At 44.3% G+C, this 15,138-nt stretch overlaps 1 protein-coding gene across 1 annotated transcript in view; it reads left to right on the plus strand.

Annotated features, from left to right (window-relative positions):
• lig1 (ligase I, DNA, ATP-dependent) overlaps positions 1–8,095 on the plus strand; it is a 57,867-nt gene extending 49,772 nt beyond the window's left edge. Inside the window, exons 25-27 of the mRNA XM_075482795.1 lie at positions 1,859–2,002; positions 4,218–4,310; positions 7,917–8,095. Of these exons, the coding sequence (XP_075338910.1) occupies positions 1,859–2,002; positions 4,218–4,310; positions 7,917–7,991 (312 nt within the window). The 3' untranslated portion in view covers positions 7,992–8,095. The remainder of the gene's footprint in view (positions 1–1,858; positions 2,003–4,217; positions 4,311–7,916) is intronic.
• Positions 8,096–15,138: the final 7,043 nt, after the last annotated feature.

Below are 15,138 nucleotides of genomic sequence, written 5' to 3' on the forward strand. Positions count from 1 at the left end.
CGACGTCACAGACGCTGACCAGCTCTGCAGACATTTAACAATGAATAGGGTCCAAAACGCGGCACATAGCATATAGGAAGAGCATCAAAACCAGGCTGTCAGCTATGGTAGGGAGGGGGGGCCCTACCTGGGGAACAGTCCCACCTTTCCACAGCCTACTCACAGGTGCTACTCAACCCCGATTCTCTGTCCTGCCACTTGGCCAGCTCATGTGACGTTGATTGGTCCTTTGCAGCTCAAAACGAGTTCCATTTCTCTGATGAGACCATTCAAAACAGTGCTCCAACAAGGGAATGGTAATAATAGGGGAACAGTCCTTTATGCGAGCTGTTATTGACGATCGATGACATAAAGGCCAAATCAGAGTGTGAGCAGTCACGTTTTATATGAACCTCCAAGAGGTAACAGAGTCACGACAAGGCTGATATTTCTCAGTATTTTTAAAGGAAATGTCTGAGAAGGGGTTTGACTGGCGATTGTTGGCGTTCGGACAGATTGTGGACGCACAAAAGAAACGCCTGCTCAGGGTAGGTTGACCAGTAAAAATCACGCCAAGAGCAGTTGAGTTAGGATAACTTCCACATAAGTTCCTGCTTTGTTGCTATCCCTTTATCAACGATCATGAGCAACGTTCAATGTCTGCCTGTCTGCCTCCTGCAAGTTAGAAATAATTACATTACAGAGAGGAAAACATTTGGCTCTGGGTAGACGGACACAAGGAGAACAGGTTGAGCCTCCGTTTCCTGCTTACTGGGTGCAAGGTTTCTGCCCATATGACTGGTGACAACAGCATCCTCCTGAAATGTTTGTTTCAGCTGGAACTGTTGGAGCAGCGAAACAAACGAAAAGCCGGATCGTTCTGCTTTTACTGAAGGTGACTGTGCACATTCTCTGCCTAAGCACTCATTCTCCAAAAGACGAAAAGCACTGGTTTAGAGTGGCATTGGCCTTAGTCCAATAGAAATGTTGAGGGGGGGGGGGGGGGGGGGCCTGAAGAGAGGAATTCATGTCAGGTCATGTCTTTAATATGGTTCTCTTTAGATGCTTTTGGGACTTGAAGGTTGAGTTGAGGCATTTTTGACATATTGATGAATCCCGAGCTGCAGCCGAGAGGCTGGAAGTTTGAGCTCTGACAAAACTAATGACAATCAGCAGCAATATTTCATAAGACTGCACACCTACCAGCTCACTCATTGTAATTCAGCGCTTATTAAAGCCTCACTTGAGTGCCTACAGTATGAATAATGTGTGCAGGGAAACGGCAGCAGCACGACTGCCTGAGCCTTCGTTTTGTGACCCACTTCTGTGAATGCGACAGCAGTCCAGTGCACTTTCTACTAGAGTTGTGGGATCACTGAAATGGGTGTTTGACTCCATAACAAGAAGAGTTTGATGCTGGAAAGTAGTCGCGCCTGCAACTGAATGAGGGCTCATGCAACACCAACGGTGTGGCGGCAGCCAGAGCTGAGTCATTGGCTTTTATTATCTTTTTATCAGATTTTTTTCTTCTTCTGTTTTTCTTTTATTTCTTAGCCTGAGAGGTGCATTTAGGGAACGCAAATGTGTGTAACAAGCAATTTATTTTTTATTTTTTAAAGGAAGTTTTTATGATGATATGGTTTAGAAATTCCCCTCTAATGTTGCCCCAGAGCAGGAAGGGAACATTTCAGTATGTGTGTGCTGGAACTCTTATTTTGCACCCCTGGGATGTGATTGTGAGGCGCGATCCTGCAGGTCAAACACAGCCACTCCGTCGCTGTCTACTTACCAAGTTATGTGTGAACGCATCGTCCTATTTTTTACATAGTGAATATATTTACAGTGTATTTACTATGTGTGTTTATTTTGTGTTCTTCAGGAGCACATCCTGCCCAAAGCCCGAGCCTATTACCGCGTCGACCAATCCGCCGAGCCTGACGTGTGGCTGGACGCCGTGCAGGTTTGGGAGGTGAAGTGCGCCGACCTCTCTCTGTCGCCCGTCCACAAGGCCGCCATGGGAATGGTCAGTTCTGCCTGTTAATCCCCCTCATGTATTTCCACAGATAAATTCTCCTTGTTACGGTCTGTTGCCTAGAATGAGAAGTCATTACGAATGCCTCTCAATTATTAAAAACCTTGTAAATGAGGCTGAATTTAATAGAACAGATACTTGTTAATTACCTGTGGTTTGGCTGCGCGTCCCACAGTGTGCACTGAAAAGACGGCATCATTATTCAGTTTACATGATCTTACTGACTTTTCTTGACGTTTTCCCAAATTAAGAAGACACTTCCAGAAAAATTTAAAATCTAAAATGCATTAAAAAGATAAACCGGGTAATTCATTTAAACTTTTATTGAAGTGCCAGAAGGACAGAGGACACTGGATATTCAGTGTGTTCACTGACCAACTTCATTGTGTCGTACATCATCCTCTTATTAGACTTTTTATTCATTTAGGAACTGAGGCTCCTAAATTTTTCCTTTTTTCAGTGGACTCTGTGTCCATTCTTGCTTAAAACAAGATCTCAGCTGGTCAGCAGTCTGTGGCTGTTGTCTGGTTCTCTTAATCATGGCGCTCCATGCATTTTCAGTAGAAAATGGATCTGGACTGCAGGCAGGCCGGCCAGTCAAGACCACACACTACGTGTCTATTAAAGCACACTGGTGTAAGTAGTGCGGAACGAGGTCTGCCCTTGTCCTGCTGAAGTAACCACGGACCTCCAGGGAATAGAAGTCACCTTGATGGCAGCATACAGTACCGTACAGAAGCCTTGAGCCACCCTTCATCTCTTTATATATGGCCAAAAAAGAGAAATAAGTGCAGCAATTCATTAAAACATGGAAAAACATAAAAACAAAGTTTGTATAATCCTAACAAGCTCGACATGTGGTCTGAGCTCCTTTATTCTCCAACACAGCCTGAACCCTCTCAGACGAGCTTTCTGTCCTTTCTTTAAGGAGTCTTCAGGAATAGTTCTCCAGGGTTCTTGAAGGACATCCCAAAGCTCTTCTTTGGATGTGGGCTGCCTTTAGTTCCGTTCTCTGCCAACATGATCCCACACTGCTTCAGTAATGTTGAGCTCCGGGCTCTGGGGAGGATTCATCCCTCCATCAGACCTGCTGCCACTGATTTTCAGCCCACTTCTTGTGTCCTTTGGCACAGCTCAGCCTTTTCTCCCTGTTTCCCTTCCTTAAGAACGGCTTCCTGACAGCCACCCTTCCATGGAGCCCATTTCTGATGAGGCTTGGGCCAACAGCAGATGGATCAGCTGAAGGTCCAGATGCATCTCTCAGCTCCTGTGTCAGGTCTTTGCTGGATTTGTTCCTCTTTCTTCAGGACATCACTTTCAGATCCTGTTCGTCTGTAGATAGTTCTTTAGGCCTGACACTTCTTCTTTTTTCCTCCAATCTTACAAGGACACACACTGCACACCATGCTGAGATATGCCAGGTTTTATTCTATTCACCACTTTCACACCTCTGAGGGAGGCGGTAACAAAGGCTAAACGGGGGGAGAGCCGTCCTTGTCTGGCATCTGAATTACTTATGGGTCAAACAGCATCAGTTTGCCACCAGGCTTCTCCTCCATTTGATAATTTTATCACATATTTTTGATTAAATTTGATCTGTAATCACAATTTGATAACGTGGGCAGATGTCTCCATCCAAATAAGAACCCGAGCTGTTAATATTTTGATGCAAAGAAATGGATTCATTCTTTTATCGACCTGATCATGTATCCCTCAAAATGGGCCACATTCACTCCAACGTTAAAGTACAACATGTTGTTGAAGTAAAATAAAACTATCATTTTTATCACATCTTACAGATTTCATTGATGCATTGGATTATATTTCTGAGGGGATCTTTTACATTTGCCCCCCTTTAAATAACTTCTAAAGTTTAATCCTGCAGCTGATTTGAAAACAAAATGACAGCACTACGTTCAAGTTATTCTCTTTCCACATTTCCACATCACAAACTGTTGTGAAGAAGAAACTGTGCAAAACCTCAATTCAGTGAAGGTAATAAGAGGTTTAGTTAGGCATATGAGTTAAAGTGGGACAAAGGCTTAGTTTTTGGAACTGGAATGAGACTGATCTAATGGGATCCGAAGGGCTTTAAAACCCAGAGTGTCGAAAGAAGGCGCCCTACAAGTAACAAAAGATGCTCACTTGTATTAACGGCTTTTGACCCATTTAAAAAAATAAATAAATTGTGACTCTCTGTCCTCAGGTGGATCCAGAGAAGGGCATTTCTCTGCGGTTCCCCCGCTTCCTTCGAATCAGAGACGACAAAAAGCCCGAGGACGCCACGACGGGAGCTCAGGTACATTAGACTTACTGTACAGGCAGTCGTTTCCTTAAGAAACAAAAGCACCACAAACAGCCACTGGAAGGTGTCGCCTTCTGCACTGTAATAATTACCGCAGCAGTAAAGATTCGGTCTTGATTGTTCGGACGTTTTACTGTGTTGTGTAGAGGTGATGCATCATCATCATCGTCATGGTCACTTCACAAAAAGCTGTCCTGTAAAATTTCATCGATGCACAACAAGGACCGTGTTTTTTTTCATTTTTTTTCACCCTGGCAGTGCTTTATGTGGTAGTCAGCAGCACAATGAACGAGGCTATATAACGGCGAGGTAAAGCAGCACCTCTGGGGCTTAGTGGTCAGGTCGGAGCCATATATTGTGAGGCAGCAGGCAGTGAATCATGCTGCACAGTAGAGATGTACAGGACAGCTGTACTTTCACTTTAAACACAACACAGAAGCCCCTTTCACACAGAGATCGCTCCATACCGCCACAAAAAAAAGATGCTGTCGTCATTCTTTCTTTTTATCGACCAAACACCTGCTTCTTTATTATTTTTTTTTTTCCCACCTAACCTTTATCTGGTAGAAATTGTGTTAGAACTGAAATGTTCTCTGGAAAACGCACTGAAATAGCACAAAGACTGATCCCCTGCAGCACAGCATCACTGGTGGGTCTTTTTGTGTTAATGTGCAGCAACACTCCTCTGCATCCTTTAAATTTTTACAAGTTATCTATTAACAATTTTATTCTATTTGTCCACCAGTGGGTTCAAGCTAATATTTTACTTGCATCCATTTTCCTTCTGACAGTCCTAAACCACGAATATTCATTTGCTATAACGCACATAATAAAAGACTGATACGTGCATGTAGAAGTGAATCGACTATCTGTTTTAGATTCAGATTAGATATGATTGTTTTAACTGTGCAAACCACTGAATGGCATTTTAAACTGCTTTGTAGAGCCGAGGTAAGGTGAGAAGGAGCTGTGTGTGAGAGGCACAGTAAATGTGCTGAGTCATTTTGTGTCGTTCAAAGCTCAGTACAAACCCTGGTTTTACAATTATAGTTCAGCAACAAAAAATAGAAATGAACAATGATGTTCAGAATTTTTATTTTAGAAAATGAACCCTTTCAAAGGGTCTTAACTGGCCTTAAATCCTACTTTTTCTGTTCTGAAACACTGTAAAAGGAAGGATTGCAACCCGTCATCAAGAAGACATCAGATACAAGCAACATGCTCACAATTAAGTTCCATGAAGGTATTTTACGTTGGCTCATTAAAACGGGATGCATCCCGTGACCCGATGACCATCTTTTTAAAATCTCTGGTTTTAATTTCCTACTTATAAAAGAGAATAAATATTGTTTACTCCTCTTGTTGAGCGGAGATAATAGATGAGTAGTTCAAGTATGTCTGGCTGCGATCCACAGCTGGATCATCAAACTCCGCCCACATCCGCTTTTACTGGTTAGGGTTTGGAGTTGATGGATGTGGCTTTTAGATTAAGACTTTTATTGTCATGTAGATACACAAAATAACTCCTCCACATTTAACCCATCCAGGTTGGCAGCTGTTGAACACACACTCATGGAGACCGATGCCTTATACACTGGAGCGGTGGGCAGCCATTCAGAGCGCCCGGACAGCATGGGGGTACGGTGCCTTGCTCAAGGGCACCTCAGCCGTGGCAAGGATGTGGACTGCCACCCCTCCAGCTGTCAGTTCACCAATCTTTGAGCGGTGAGAGTGGGAACCGCCAACCTTCAGGTTATTGGACGACCCACTCTCACCACGGCCAAGTTTTAGGTTAATTTGGGAAACTACTTGGATGTAGGTGGAGGTTGAAGGTCCAGCTCCACCTTCCCTAAGGTCGTAGCGATGGGCTGCTTTAATCGCTGGCATCACTTGATTTACTTCATCCTTAACAGGGATTTCGAGGCTTTAATGTGTTGGTTCGGTGGTATAATTGATTTGAACATACTGGCAAACTGCATACTTCCATTCTGCATATGGCATACTCATCGATCAGACAGTATGCAGAGTGTTTACCCACAATGCGTTTCGCTCCTGCCCGAGCTGAAATCAGCCGGCCTGAAGCTGATTTCGCTTAAGCTCTAAACTCTGTAAACTTTAGCAACATTTGAAACATTTTCAGGAGAGAAAGTAGTCGTTTAGATCCCCAACGTGTTGAAAATTTGACAAAATCCCGCCTATTTACAATTTTGTTCCGACGAATTCGGCGCTACAAAAGCTAGCCGTAGTGAGCAACGCACTTCCTGTTATTTTCACAAAATAAAATACCCGTTGCCTTTTATCATAGGGAAAGCCATTATGATACAATTGGTGCTTTTGTTTTGAAAACAGGAAGTGAACCTACCCTCGTTGTAGCTAGCTTGAAACTGCCGCTTTGACGATCGGCGACGTCACGTTACGTTGCATCTTGGGTAGTTTGAGTATGAGAAGTAACCTCATGATGCATACCCAACATTTCGGCCAATCTAGTATGCATCCGGGAACTTCTCGCTTACTCAAACTCGCATACTAACTCAAAAAGTTAGTATGAGTAGTAGGAGAAGTATGCGGTTTCGAACACAGCCATGGTCAAAATATAGCATTCATGGTCTGAAATGGATTTTAAAACAATCTGATGATCTTAGACGGCTCGGAGTAATGGCTAAAAGGTCTCTGCTCATATGGTAGGAAGACTAAAGAGAAGCTTGGAGTCTGACGAGATGGATTCTTTTACGACTATGATTCAGCAAATTTGGTAAAAAGCCTCAGAGGGTCAGAATCTGCTAAAGCTGCGACTCAAAAGCTGAAGGTTTAAACTCTTGAATGGTTTTGGTTTAATGTTCCCGCCTGCCTGAGAAGTAGAGGAATAAAGCCTCAGGTAAAGCACCACACTGTTGATACAGGATAAAAATCAGTCCATGACCAGACAAAGCATACATTTGAAGCATACCGTCTGTTTGCCGTCGTCATTTTGGGGTCCGACTGCCCGCTTTCTAAGACACGCTGGTCTGGTTTAAGAAACTTTCACGGATGATCCAACACCCCCCTCAAAAATCCGAGCCTCGTCTGAACTGTTTTGGAATGCAGATTCCCGTGTGGATACGCGCCGGTTACAGTTGGGGATTCAGTTGGAACACCAGCTACATGTTCGAATGGAGACGCTGTTTCCCACCCCCTGCTGAAGCACCCCATTAAAATGCAACTTAACCCCCTTCAGGAGGACCTGAGCAGGACCCAGAACACGCCGGACGCACTCGGGTTTTCAGGCTGAAAATCAAAGCTTTACCTCGGTTCCGTGTGGGAGAAATAATTTGACGTTTCATCGTTTTTCCTCCCGACTGCGTCACCCTGCTGCTCACAGTGTTCGTTGTCCCGCCTTCCTCCCCTCTCGCCCCCCCCACCAACCCTGATAAGTGAACACAACCTCCGTCTCCCAGTCAGCAGCTCAGTCACCGACTTCAAAGCCGGCGATATGAATAATCAAACAGTTATTTTTAGCTTTTCCTCTTCACGTTACTGTCCTGACTTCATGATCTTCTCCTCCTCCCTCCCTCCTGCTCTCTGTCTTTCTTGCAAACTCTTCCCTCCTCTCAATCCCTGCAGATCGCTGACTTGTACCAGAAGCAGCAACAGATCCAGAATCAGGGGGATAAAGCTGACCCAGAGGACTACTACTGATCGTCTGCACCAGGGAATAATAAATAATGGAAGTTTCAGTGTAATTGTAAATATCTTCTCCTTTTTTGTATTGAATGAAAATAAAGGCTCTTGCCACTTTTAAGGATCCTGTAATTTGTTATTGATTTATTGAAGCTGCTCCTTCTCTCATCACGATTTCCCTTTGAGAGGCAGAATTGCGTAAACATCTCACCGCGTACGGTGCACATAAACTCCCTAATCCCACATCGACTCAGCAGTTACGGTCTACCTGCTGGTAATAAATCGCTATCAGAAATTCTCTGTGAGAAACCGCCCCGCTAAACATGCGGGTGGCATAACAACACTATCAAACTGGCCTGATTTCTGCTCGAATACTCCACAAGCGGCAGCAAAGTGCATTCGGCGCGGCGTTTGTAGTGAGAGGACACGCCAAGGAGATTGCAGGCTCCCCGAAATGTTATTAGTGGTAGAAAAAGATGCAAGGCTGACAGTTAGTCAAACCTCAGGACAAAGGAGAGGCACCTGCAGCTTGCATTAGATGATGGAAATCTACTAACTGTCCAGACCGGATCAATCAGGGATGTGTGGGAGGGGGAGGCCGTCTGAGAGCGAAGGACGGGCGATTATGATGTGAAGAAGTGGGTGTGCTTGTGACAGATTAAAGCACTTTGTGATGTTTATGCGTTTGTTTCTGTTGGGATCACCTCAGAATGCCATTTAATGCCCAGGAGGCGTCGATATGAAGGAAATGTTTTGTTGACGGGGAGGTTTGTTTCACCCTGAGGTGAATACGATACGAGGAGAACGGCAAATAAACTGAAGAATGCTAATGAGTTTCAGAGTGAGATATCTCAACAGGTGTCGGATGGACTGCCGTGTAAATTAACAGGGATGTTCATGGTGTCCATAGGATGGCGGAGACCCACTGAAATGACTGCTTTTGTTCAAATTTGGTCCATGTTGTCGTGTTCTCTTAAGGATGAATTTAAGCTAGCGCAGAAAAAGAAAAAGAAAGTGCAGACGGCCTCAGTTCCCCTTTTGTTTACTGCCAACTGGCATGATGACCGTGAGGTGAACACAAGACCAACAACACATAATAGGAAAGTCGACATTTCTGATGACAAATCTGAGCACAAAAGAAGCCTTACAATGGAAATCTGAACCCTGACTAAAAAATTCACACTGGAAAAAAAATGCCCCTCCAAAAATTAGTAAGAAAATCAACAAATACGAGACGTTTTTGCTTGAATTGAGCAAAAAAATCTGCCAATGGAACTAGTGAAAATCGGCTTGTCAAGATTTCTTGAAATAAGATGTGATATTTGGGACTTTTGAGATAAAAGTGATCTTGAAATTAGCTTAAAAACCTCTTCAAATGTAAAAAAAAAAAAAAAAAAAGCTTGTTTCATATGAAATCCGACTCAAAACAATTTGTTTTCAAGACTTTTTCACTTAACAAGATATTCAAGATGTATTGTCTTCAAACAAGTCCCTATATCTGGCTGAAATAGTACTTGTTTGGCAGTTGTGTCTTATATTAAGTGTAATGAGATATTTTGACTAGAAATGAGACAAATATACTTGGTAAGACTGATTTTTTTTTCCTGTGCATTCAGAAATAAAAAAAAAAGAGACAAACTGAACAGGAAGAGGACGACGGTTCATAAAATGCATTCAGCAGAAAACATTTAACAAAATAGAACAACATTATTCCTTAAAACATTCAGTTTCTGGACCCACTTTGTCCCACCTTAGCCACTGTGACTCATTCAGATTTAGAAATTTGGGAGAAAAAAAATCAAAAAGCTTCAAATGATCTCAGAATCACATAAAATAAACAGAGAATTTATAGTAAATGCAAAAAGAAATGTCACAAAATATTTCATCCCATGCTTTTTGACCCTCAGGGGCTGCCGGGAACGAGCCAATAATGAACATGAGGCTCATCTCCTCCATCCTGCTTGTAAACCGATCTGAGCAAAACATTTGGCTTTAAACGAGGCTGCAGTTCATGCAGTCCTTAACTGACGTTGGTATTAGAATGATGGCTCCACAGCAAGGAGCTTTCAATTTCATGTGTGCCTGTCACGTCGCCTCCTCTGCTCCCGTCTCTGGCTGGAGGCTCTAATACAGGAGCAGAGAAGTCGAAGATGCACTAATTGGAAAATGAGATAAGGGGGATGGAAAACCTGCCTCACATCTGCTCATGAGAGTCAAATTGTTCACGTGTCCGCTTGAAAAAAAAGAAAAAAGCCACTCTGCTCACGTGTGGCCTCACCCGCGCGGCTCAGGCTGTAGCTTTAATGTGGGTGGATGTGCACCAGGTGATCTAGTCTCTGTTACATCAGCAGGAGACGACACTGAACTCTGGAAATTAATTGTAAGCTTTTGTTCTCTGGTGTAATGCCTGTGTTTATGGAGGCGTGCATCCAGTCTGCATCTGTACACCGCTGGCTCGTCCTGAGGGTATTTAGACGTAGAATTCTGCACTGACTCACGCGGTATGTGGCATACTGTTGTCACTGTTCTCACATGCTGGGTGGTTTTTATTTCCTGTCCTCAAAAGCATCTGAGATTGCTGTTTGTTATGGCTTCTCTGTATGCAAGTATTCACACTGCACGGCTGGTGGTTTGCCTATTATTTGTGTGTGTGGGCTGTGTCCTGTGTCTGCCGAAGGGGAGTTTGAGGAGGATGCCATTGTGGCTGAATAATCATGGAAATTCCAAATCCAGTTTAGTCTGCAGCTTGTTTTTTTCTTCTTCCTAATTTCTTCTTATTCTTGTCCTTGTGTAAAGATGGAAATGTGCTTTGATTTCTCTCCGCGTGTTACTTTCGGTAGATCCGACGCTCCTCTTGAATCTCATTCTCACCTTTTCATTTTTATTGAATTTTTTTCCAACTGAACTAAAGGCCCTGCTGGCTGTTGGTAAAAAATCTGACTTTCAAATGGAGCTCGTCAGCTGCGCCGTTGCTTTCCAAGTTGGCTGAAAAAGTGTGAGAGATGAGAGAAGCCGTGGTGAAATGTTGAGAAAGTAAATGTAATTAACTCGATTGGCTAATGACTCGTGGCTGTTAGAGACTGTGAGTGGAGAAGTCTCTGTGTGTGAAATGGGTCTGTTTTCATCACCCTTGGGTAAAAGTGAGCGCGCTCGGTTCACTTCATGTGTTTATGTGTCACTGATGTTTACTGGGGGGGGGGGGATAGCTGGCGCGCATCACACGCCTGCAGGGCACTGCAGCGCAGCAGCCTCCATCTCCTCCGAGGTCTCAGCCCGTGTTCAAACAGCTGCGCTGCTAGTTCACATCAAGTCACCCGTTCAGGCTCCCACCTGCAGGGGGACGCCGCCACAAACCTACCTGCTCAGAGCTCTCTCTGTGGTGTTGAGTACGAGCTGAATCAGAGAAATGCCCCCTGAACTGAGCTCAGCTCCGGTGTTGATGCGGATGAAAGGCGAGCTGAAGGTGGCTGAAACCAGCCTCTGCTGTGTCCCTCTTTAAACTTTTAGGCAGTGTCCCCTAAAGCGGGGTTATGGATTACCTCCGGCTGCAAAGGAGAAAAAAAAAAAAAGAAAAAGAAAAGCCAGGTTTCACCTTTCTGTGTCCTTTTTGCGTCCCTCCCTCCTCCCCCCCTACCCCACCCCATTCTCCCACATAAGCTATCTGTCTTCTTCACAATACCCCTTTCTCCACCCCGAGAACAATGCGTTTGTTCTCCTCCACCTCCTCCCCGTCCCTCCATCCCTTCCTATCCCTCCATCCATTTGTTTGGTGCTCTCTGTGACATCTCTGCCATGCCAGGCCATGAGGGAAAGAGGGAGGGACAGGCCCTGCCATTGTCCCCGGCCGAGCCCACGGAATATCAATAGTGTTTTTCTTGAGCAGGAGCGCCGAGCGTTGGCCAGTAACCTTTCGGATTTGATGATGTCAGGCCCCCTCTTTTTTTGGGCCCTTTATATGATTTCCCTCCTCCCGCAGTCTCCACTCCAACAGGGTATTAGGTCCTCCACAACAAGAGACACACAGTGCAGAGTTGTGTGCGCTGTGCGACTCATCAGGACACTTCATCAGCTCAGTTTAACTAATAAGAGTTGTGTTCGACCTTCCCTGCAAGTGCTGCAAATTAATCCCCAATACATCATATGTAGCTGTTCTGACTGATGCTGAAAATGTATATGTTAATTGGTTAGATTAAGGCACCAAAACGCGCCTGAAGGAAAGAGAATTGAATTAAAATAATGGAGTTAAGGAGATACAGTCGTCATCCTCTGAGGATTTAATGACTCTTTAACAACATCACACTCTGTCATTCTTTGGTCCCAGTGGACGAAAGTCATCATTTCTGTGTCTGCGGGGGATTTTTGTCGTACATAAAGCGTTTGCGTTGCTGATACCGCCGTTTGTTGGAGGACGCCTCGAGCGTGGAAGAAACCAGAACAGTCCCAGTTTGAGTGTCATAAACAACCAGCGAGATGTCAGCGAGCAGCTCCAGCTTGGACTCGAAAAGTTCACAAAGTTCCCGAGTTTCCAGTCCTGACAACAGTGTGCTCATTGATCTGAGCTGCTGGACTGTTCATAAATCACTTGGAAATTTCCAGATGAACCGCTTATTCACTGCTTTCCATTAAAGAGCTCCTGATTAATTGTTTTTTCCACATTAACAGCTTCAGTATGTGTACATGAAAACTTGCTGGTCTGCTGAAACATTATGACCATTGACAGGTGAAGTGAAAAAAAAGCCCCCTTACAGTAACACTTGGCAGTGATGGAGCATCAGGATTTCAGCAACTCGGACAAAGGCAGTGATTGTTGGACAGTCGGGTCATGGCATCTCCACAGCTGCAGCTCTTGAGGGATGTTTCCGGTCTGCAGTCTTGTTCATACATAGTCCACATATGTGGAAGTGGCTAACTGGTGTTGTCTTATCACCTGGGGTGCTTTTATTGTGATGTTTTTTATAAATGTCAGCAGGTAAGCCTCATGATCTTGAGTCAAAGCTGCCACACGATCCTCCAAATGCAAATTCCACCATCTGATATGCTTTTCTTTCACGTTCTGTTTGTTTACCACATTTTGCACATCATTATGGAAGTGGCAGGAGAAAGCGGCAGGCAGCTCCTCGCCATATGTGGGAGCTCGGCGGTGATGATTGAGAAGGTTCCTGCTTTGGAGCTCCGCTGTTGTTTTTTGCTTCACAGATTCAAACGTGGACGTTTGTAGCTTTTGTTTTCCGTGCTGCTCTCCCGTGTAAACCTCGTGCACCAGATGTTTGGGGGTTTATTTTGTTGCACAGAGCAGAGCTTTGAACTTTCTGTGGAAACTTTTGGAAAAGGGCAAGCGCTTTCAGAATCTGTTGCCAGGTGATTGATCGAATGAGCCGTCTATCACGGTCTGTCAGAGCATATTTTAGTCAGTTGGTGAACTCAGATTCTTTCCAAGGACAGTCGGGAGCAGATTGACATCTACTTCCTCCAGGAACGCCTTCAATGTCACGCTTTTTCTTTTGATAAAGAAAAGCGCTGCCTCGGCCACAGACACGTACATTTTGAATGGAAACGGGATCAGTTAGGGGTTGCGTGTTTCATACTGAACGCCTCGACCTGATTCTCTTCTCAAAATTTATTTTTAGAAAATGTCTCAGTTTGGAACTTTCATTTGCAAAAAAAAAAAAAAAAAAGCTGCAGAAAAAGCCCGGAGCAGGGCGAGATGGATTCTCGTTTGCTCGTATTGTTTTTGCTCGTATTTTTCATTCACTCCCCTCTTATAATAATCAGCCGATGAGGCTCGTCTCAAAATGACAAATATCCGGCCCAGTTAATCAGCCCATAGTAATTAAATCCATCTCTTATTTAGATGCAAAGACCTGGAGAATTTGAATGCCTTCCAAGGTAACGACAGAAACTAAGAAACACTTGTTTGAGGCCCGAAAAAATTCAGTAGAGATTGAAACTGTCATGTTGCATCACAAAGTAATGAGCAGATCTGCTTCCAAACATAAAAGGATCAACCCAACAGGCAGCCAGCTGAAAAGAATTTCTGAACACATTTTCATTTCTCTCTCATGTCAGACCCACTTTTGTTTTTGTGTTCTTCCCCGTGTTTCACTTCCAGTGAGCAGCTACGTCTCTGTTCATTACAGCCATGCACAAAGTAGCCTGTATGGCTTCCTTTCTAATGACATAGAGCACCCTGAGCTACTTGCTCCAAACCAGTCAATTAAAAACTAGCCTTTTTCCCATTTTTAGAAGTTTGCTTCACTTTCACTTCACATCTGGGTGGAAAATGAAAAGAAATGTACCTCCAAGCACCTGCAGAAACGACACTCGGGGCCCATTTACCTCTAATTGAAACATATTGCTCTAAATGCCTAAGATGATAAATGTATATGTTCACATTCTTTTGTCGTTCAGCTTGTCATTATTTTTCCGACAGTGGGCTGTTAACCTGTGTCCAATCAGGAAACCTCGATGGCACTGCTGTATTTTTGTTCAATGCTGGCTCGCCGCCTTGACTTTTGACAGTTTCCCGGCCAATTGCCTGCTATGGCTCATTTACCTTGTTTGGTTATGGAAATGCCTCACTTGATTATTCAACCCCCGCAGCATAACCGTTGATCTAGTCGTAACCACTTTATGATGGGCTTGTGATGGCGGTGCTTGTTGTTCCCCTCTTCTCCGCTTTGGCCCACACTGAGAGGCTCGTGCTTAAGGGGCTAAGATTGCAGTGCGCACTCCATTGGATCATTGTTGATGGTCGTTAGTCTTATGACCTTTGTGTGAGGCAGCCTCTGTGTTGTGCATCTCCTCTGCCTCTCTTTGTCTTTCCCCGTCTTAAACCGGCCAGAAACCCTCGAGCAGCACCGTCTCAATAGCGCTCTCCACTCCTCTTCTCACCATCTGTCAGCCTGCCTTGTGATCAGGGCTGCACTCAGCTGTGTCAAACACACTGAACATTGCAGAAAAATTACACATGGATAGAGTTGACAAGATCCTCTCTAACGTCTACAGCTCGGGCGGCTTTCCCAGACTGATTATCCCCGGTCTTGTAAAAGTGTGCTTGGTGTGTTGCCCCTTTTTCTTTTCATCCTTCAGCAAATAATTCCGTGTCAGAGAAAATTACAAAATCACAAGAAAATATGCTGTGCAGATTTTAACGGGGTGTCTAATG

Source organism: Odontesthes bonariensis, chromosome 14, assembly GCF_027942865.1.
Source record: "Odontesthes bonariensis isolate fOdoBon6 chromosome 14, fOdoBon6.hap1, whole genome shotgun sequence".
In the NCBI taxonomy this organism is placed as follows: Eukaryota; Metazoa; Chordata; class Actinopteri; order Atheriniformes; family Atherinopsidae; genus Odontesthes; species Odontesthes bonariensis.